Source organism: Alligator sinensis, unplaced genomic scaffold (genome assembly GCF_000455745.1).
Source record: "Alligator sinensis unplaced genomic scaffold, ASM45574v1 scaffold1170_1, whole genome shotgun sequence".
Taxonomy (NCBI): Eukaryota; Metazoa; Chordata; order Crocodylia; family Alligatoridae; genus Alligator; species Alligator sinensis.
Window position 1 is genome coordinate 486,550 of NW_005842859.1, and position 6,476 is coordinate 493,025.

General features: G+C 69.4%; 2 protein-coding genes across 6 annotated transcripts in view; both read right to left on the reverse strand.

Moving 5' to 3' along the window:
• Positions 1-672: 672 nt before the first annotated feature.
• Positions 673-5,779, reverse strand: LOC102388390 (PDZ and LIM domain protein 7). Of its 5 annotated transcripts, none has more exons than XM_025191772.1 (8): positions 5,265-5,763; positions 4,655-4,806; positions 4,166-4,196; positions 2,692-2,708; positions 2,009-2,092; positions 1,694-1,848; positions 1,434-1,470; positions 673-1,213 (listed from the first exon to the last, which is right to left on the reverse strand). In XM_025191772.1, exons 1-8 carry the CDS (start codon positions 5,679-5,681, stop codon positions 1,123-1,125), a joined length of 984 nt encoding a protein of 327 aa, XP_025047557.1. In that variant the 5' UTR covers positions 5,682-5,763; the 3' UTR covers positions 673-1,122. The 5 variants fall into 5 exon arrangements, 4 of the variants coding, with proteins under 4 accessions (XP_025047557.1, XP_025047560.1, XP_025047559.1 ...); XM_025191775.1 differs by lacking the exon at positions 5,265-5,763 and adding an exon at positions 5,018-5,242; XM_025191774.1 differs by lacking the exon at positions 2,009-2,092 and having other exon boundaries at positions 5,265-5,773.
• Positions 5,780-6,389: 610 nt separating this feature from the next.
• Positions 6,390-6,476, reverse strand: part of DOK3 (docking protein 3) — a 4,547-nt gene continuing 4,460 nt past the window's right edge. The window contains exon 6 of the mRNA XM_025191792.1: positions 6,390-6,472. Within this exon, the coding sequence (XP_025047577.1) occupies positions 6,390-6,472 (83 nt within the window). The remainder of the gene's footprint in view (positions 6,473-6,476) is intronic.

Sequence of the window (6,476 nt, forward strand, 5' to 3'; positions counted from 1 at the left end):
GCCCCTGGTGGCTGGTCTGGTGCATCGTGACGGTGCCAGGGCTGTTTAAGACCTTGTGTCCTTGCATCGCGGTGCCGGGTCCACGCGTACGTCCCAGACCCCCCCACCGGCAAAGACCCCAGTCATGCATGGCCTGCCTGCACTCGAGCCTGGATGCCCCGCAGGCAAGGGCTGCTCCCCTCCCAGCACATGCAGGCCCAGCAGCGGCCCAGGGACCTGCCCCGATGCCAGCGCCCCGGCTGCCCGGGGTAAAGCACCAGCCTTGGGAAGAGAGCAGCAGCGGCAGCACTGTGGCTGCTGCAAGGAGGCCATGGGCAAGGGGAGGACAAATGTGCGCACACAGGCTGAGCCACCTGGCAGCAGGGCCTGAGCCCCGGGTTGGGAATTGTGGAGCATGGCATGGGGGCTGGAGGAGTCCTGGTGCCTGCCCTGGCTGAGAAGGGCAGCCAAGCACCCAGGGGATACTCCAGACCCAGCTCTGGCAGGGGGAGGCCCCATGACCCCAGGGCCAGACCCCCAGGATGGCAGCAGCAGTGGGAGCAGGGCCCCTCCCTGGGACACAGGTGGCACAGGGGTTGCACGACCTCCACTAGAGCACGGGGACAAGGCAAGGCCCAGCGAAGGCAGCGGGTGAGAGGGCCGCGCACAGCAGTGACGAGGCAGAGGCAGCTATGCGGACGGGAACGTTTATTGGACTACAAAACACTGGTGCAGCTGGGCCAGGCTGCCCCAGGCCACGTGGGACCTGCCAGCCAGGGCCCCTACACCGTGGCCCCTCTGGCTGGCTGGGGGCATCAGCACAAAGGGATTGGGGAAAGGCCCCGGGGCTCTGCCAGCCGCCTGCCCAGTGTGGCAGGTGCCAGGGGGCAGAGGGCTCTGCCCGCCAGGCCATGGCCACAGGGAGAGCAGAACAGCTGGCCCGGGGGCCGCCTTCCCCTCTGGCGGCCGTGGGCAACAGCTCTTGGGCTGGCTCAAGGCCATGCCGGGCCAAGCCCCCACCCCCTCCGCACAGCGCCTGAGCAGTGACCGTGTGCCAAGCGTCCCCGCAGGGCAAGAGGCCAGGGCGGTGATGCCGGTGCAGCTGTGGCCAGGGCTGGGCCGTGGGGAGCGTGGCCCTCACGACTACACGTGGAGGGAGGTGGCCGAGCGCTGGTGGTGCCAGTCGCGCAGGCGGGTGTAGCGCGGGCTCTGCAGCTCCGTGAAAAACTTTTCTCTGAAAGGAAGGAAGAAAGGACAGACAGACAGGGAGAGACAGACGGACAGGGACAGAGCAGGGAGGAGAGGTCAGAGCGAGAGGAGAACAAGGCAGAGAGAGTTGGCAGCAGGGTCAGGCACGGCCGGAGCAGGAGGCAGCTCCATGCCCACGGGGGCAGCCAGGACCGGCTCCCCCAGGCTCACGCCACAGCCTGGGGCTCCTCGGCCCCCGCCCTTACCTGGACTTTTTAGCAAGCTCGTCATCAGGGTCTTGCACTGAGCAGTGAGCGGAAGAGAAAGAACAGCAGAGTCAGAGTCAGCCGGAGGTGCCTGAGCCCCGCGGCCAGGGGCGAGGGACGGACCCCGCAGGGACCACCATCCCGCGGTGCTGGGAGGGTGGGCGGGCCACGGCGCAGGGCACCGGTGGGGAGGGCAGAGCCCTCTGGGCCGGCTGAAGGCGTGCGTGGTGCCAGCGTGGGCAGGAGCCAGAGGCACTTACTGAACTCTGTGCCCGTGAGCTGGGCCAGGATGCGGAAGGAGCGGGATTGGGTGGTGCCAGTGCGGGGCCGCCAGTCCTCCGTGTCCTCAATCAGCCGCTTCTTGCTGGAGTCGCTGTGGGGGACGCCCGGGGGGCTCTCCAGCCGCAGCGAGTGCCTGGGTAGACAGGGCAGGGTGCTCAGCCCCTGCCCGCAGCACCCCAGCGCTCCTACAAGAGCACCTGGCCCAAAGCCAAGGCACCAGCACCCCACGACCCCCGAGCACAACACCCTGCCCCGGCCAGACCCCAGCAACCAGCAGCACAGCCCTGCCTTACTTGTCCTCCAGGTAGGACTGGCCCAGGGTGCTCAGGGGGTCTTCATGGGCCTGAGCTCGCACCTCCAGGGGGTGGGCACTGACCCTGCAGGGCCAGGAAGTCAGACAGACAGACAGGCAGGCAGAGAGAGAGAGGGAGGCATGGCAGGAGAACGAGAGCAGGAGCCTCATGGAAAGGAGAGGAGAGGAGAGGAGGTCCCAGCCCCTGGAAACCCCACCAACTACCCCAGAGAAACCCCCCAGCTGCACCTGTCCCCGCCAAACACGGGCACGGTGGCCCCAAGGAGCTGCGCTCTGCCCAGGCCCAGGCCCAGGCCCAGGCCCAGCCCCAGCCCTGTGGCCCCGCAGGGGCAGAGCCCAGGCCAGTGCAGCACAGACGCCTGCTCCAGGCCTGGACAACCACTGCACATGGGCCCCCTTAATGGTGGCAGCAGCAGCAGGGCCCCTGAGCACACCACACCTCTCCCCAGGGCCAAGGCCAGCTCCTGCCCCCGCGTGGGGCCAGTCAGGACCCAGATGAACACGGATCCCCGGACAGAGGCAGTGCTGGGCAGGCAGAGCCCACAGGCCAGTTCCCACCAAGCCACGGGCTCCGCTCAGCAGGGCCGGGCTCCAGGGCAGGTCCCCAACAGAGCAAAGGGCAGCGAAGGGCATGCAGGAGAGAGCAGGCAGAGGCTTACTGACTTGTCAGGGCTGTGCACCTGCAGCAGACGGGAGGAGAGAGGAGAGAAGACAGAGGAGAGGTTAGCCCGGACCGCAGGGAGTATCGCAGCAAAGCCCGGAAACACGCCGCCCCACAGAGCCCGCCTGGCACCAGCACCATCCAGGAGGGGCACAACCCCTTACTGCTCCGCGCACCCCAGCAGGCCAGGGTCAGGCCCTGCCAGAGCCAAGCACCACATGGAGCCTGGCTCAGCCGTCCCCATGCTCCTCACTGCATGGACACTGGCTGGGGACGGCTGCAGAGCTGAACCCCCTCGCTGCACACGGTCGTACAACCCTGTCCCTGCTCCGGGGCCGCAGGAGCCTCCTGGCGCGAGCGGACAACGGCGCAAGCCACGTGACCAGAGACCCAGTCCCAGCCGCCCTCCTCCGGCCGCGAGGTCTACACCTGGCTCGGATGCACCAAAGCCCCACTGCAGGCCCAGCGAGGACGGCGGGAGTCCTGGGCAGGCCCCAGAGAAGCCGGCAGCAGCCGCCCAAGCCGTGGCCCCAGACGCACTCCCCAGGCACAGACGCACGGCGCCCCCCACTGGACGGTACTGCAGGGCCGGCAGCAGGCCGTGCACACGCTGACAGGACCCTGGGGCACCCTGGCCCCGGCAGGCGGGGGGAGCTCAGACCCTGGGCGCAGAAGTTGGCGGGCAGCAGCATCTCTTGCAGTGCAACACCAGCACCAGCCACCAGGGGGCACTGGACACCGCAGGCACGGTGGGGTGGGGTGGGGTGGGGGGCGCACACGGGCACGGGTCCAGCATGCAAGGCCGTGGTGCGAGGGCAAGCCCAGGCCGGGCCAGGGCACCTGGGGGGCAGCGTGATGGACAGCAACGTACCCATTGTGCTGCGGGGCGCTGGCAGGCGCCAGGGGCGTGTACGTCACGGGTTTCGTCACTGGGGCGGCGCCGGCCCCGAAGGGCCGCGCAGTTTTGTTGAGGGCGGAGCTGGGCGCAAAGCTGTATTTCAGGGGCTCAGAGTGGGGGGGGGCATCCTGAGCAGGAGACAAAACATGACAGCGGCTGGCGACGCGGGCAGTAAGCGTGGGCACAGGTGTGGGGCACCGGCTCGGGTACAAGGCCATATAGGATGTGCCCAGCCCCAAGTGGCTCTGCAAGGCGATGCCCCCACCTCGGGGTCAGACCCTGCATGGGCAGTTGGGGGGGCCTGGGAGCTGCACAAGTGCGACACGGCAGCAATAGGAAGCCAGGAGCAGCCATGCAGGGCAGCGCAGCCCCTGTCCTTGCCCGCAGGACGAAACCAAGCTCACCCGGTGCTCGCAGGCAGCAAGCAGCTGTGGCAGCCGGCGGGTGCCCAGGCCTTGCACCACCAGCCCCACGAGTGGAGCCATGGGAAGCTGCCTGCCACGCCTGGTCCTGCCAGTCAGGTCTCCCGGTGCCCCCCAGCCCGCCCGACAGCCCCTCGCAGCCCTAGCGCCACGTACCTTCTGTGGCTTCCCCACGAGGTTCTGGGCTCTGCAAGAGAAGAGACGGAGCCCAGGTGAGCAGCAGCCGCAGGTGCTCTTGCAGCCTCAGCACCACGGCGCCCAGCGTGCAACACTCTACCCTGTGCCCTGGACACAGGCAGCCTTGCTCTGCGAAGCCACCAGCTGGACCCAGCGAGGGCCAGACACAGGCTCCTGCTTGAGCCACATCCGGGTGGGATGCCCCAGGCCTGGGCAGTGCCCTGGGCATACAGCCGCGCTGGGTGGTGGGGGCCCAGCTGATGGGGCTGTGGCAAAGGGACCTCCACAGCCTCCCATGGACCAGCTGGCTACTACCAGCAGCAGATGCACACACGCCTGCAACTTCCCATAGGCATGCTCCTGCCACCCCTGCACCAGGCCACAGCACCCTGGTCCCCACCGTACCCTGCTCATGCCCAGCCCAGCACCCCCCACCCGTGCCCCGCAGGGGAATGCCCGGGCTGGCACCTGCTGAGGCTGAGGCTGAGGCGGTCGCCACAGGCGCGGATCCTGTTCTGCGCCTCGATGTGGGTCAGGGCGCTAGCGTTCTCGCCGTCGATGCTCAGCACCCAGTCGCCCACGCCCACGCCGGCCTGCGCCGCCTTCCCACTGGGTGTCAGCTGCCGTGGGCACAGAGGGAGAGAGTCAGGCGGGCAGTGAGCAACGCTGCCCCGTGCCCCAGGGGAAGCCAAGTGCCCACACTGCTGCCCTGGCTGATGCTGGGGGCACTGGGCGGGGCCCGTTGGGGCAGGTACCTACTCCCAGTCCCCCCCTCCCCCCCAACACATCCTGGGGGCTTTTTCCTGGCCTGTGGCCCGGGCCAGGCCCCACCTTGGCGCAGAGACCAGGTGCCCCCTGCGGCTCTGCCGGCCGAGACAGGAGCAGCTCCGTCCCTGGGAGCCGGGCGTGAGTCAGAACTTCGCCGTCCCGGCGCAGCCCATGCATCAGGCCCGGGCCTGTCGGAGCCTGAACCACAGGCATTTCCGAGGCTTTTGTGTCTGGGCTGGGGGGAGACAGGCGCTCCCACCCTGGCCAGCCCTGGTCGCTCCCCCATCTCCCGTCCGCGGACAGACGTTACCTCATCCCAGCCGTGAGCAGCGATACCCGCTGGGGCTGCCCCCCCTGCCGCGGGAAAGTCCAGCCCAGCCCAGCCGGCACCACCGCAGCAGCCTCGGCCCCGGGGCGGAGGGGCAGGGGCCAAGGCCAGGATGGGGCAGCTTCGAGGCAGACATGGGTGGTGCTGCCACCCCGGCCCCGGGGACCCGAGAGAAGCATCTTCTGTGGGGGCCGCAGGCTGGGGCTGGGGTGGGAGCCCAGCAGGGCTCAGCCCGGTGCACGATGGCAGGGATGGGTGTGTGGGTCCAGGCCGCCCCCTACCCCCTGCGTTGCCTGTAGTGCGGCCGGGCCTGCTCTCGCTCCAGCTGCCTCGGCCGGGCTGGGGGAGCTCCAGGCTCCTGGACTGGAGCCAAATGCTTCTCTGGCTCAACATGGACATAAAAGGAGCGAGCCAGATCCCGGCAGCGGCCCCCAGGCCCCTCCCCCCGGGCCAAGGCCCCCGCGATGCCGGCCCCGCCCCCTGCGCGCCCCAGCGCCGGAGCCTGCGGGGATGCTGGTGCTCACAGACCCCCGATCCCAGCCGGGCTGGGCCCGGGGGCCATGGCAGAGCCCAGCCCGGGAAAGCTCTCGGCTCCGAGCGCCGGAGAAGCCTGTGCCGGGCCTCCGGGTGGCCAGGACCCCCCGACCAGGCAGAGGAGCTGCCCCTCGCACACTCAGCCCAGCCCAGCCCTGCAGCCGCATCCTGCTCCAGGCCAGGCCCCCGCCCAGCCTTTCCTGGCTGGCAGGAGACAGGCCCAGGCAGCGCCCAGGGGGAAGCAGGGCCATGTCCCCGCAGGACCCCAGCCCTGCTGACGACTAGGGCGTATTTTTATCCTCTCTTGCCTGAGCTCAGCACTTCTCCCTGGCCCCCAGCGCCACCTCTGACAGCTGGGATGGGGCTGCAGGCCTGCCCCACCTGCCCCCGTCGCTCACACCGCGGCCAGCCCTGCACGCACCAGAGCACCTGCCCTGCCCCTGCCCCTGCCCCACAGCAAGGAGCACGAGTGCCTGGAGCACACGTCCCCACTGGCTGTCGGGGGGGTCCTGGGGCATTGCGTGGGCCCCACTGGCTGGGAGGCGCTGTACTAACGAGCTGAGGAAGGAAGCCTCAGCTACGCCTGTGAACGTGCCCACCCGGCACAGCCGCCTTCCTTGGCAGGGCCAGCTCCGGGCAGGGCAGAGCTGTGGCGGCTGG

What these genes read in the sequence shown, in the direction of transcription:
- LOC102388390 (XM_025191772.1), bottom strand. Translation starts at nt 5,681, where the DNA reads ATGTCCATGTTGAGCCAGAGAAGCATTTGGCTCCAGTCCAGGAGCCTG. An exon ending in CTGCTCACGGCTGGGATGAG is followed by an intron (nt 4,807 to 5,264) that starts GTAACGTCTGTC and finishes TGCCCACGGCAG; the next exon opens with CTGACACCCAGTGGGAAGGC. An exon ending in GAGCTTGCTAAAAAGTCCAG is followed by an intron (nt 1,214 to 1,433) that starts GTAAGGGCGGGG and finishes CCTTCCTTTCAG; the next exon opens with AGAAAAGTTTTTCACGGAGC.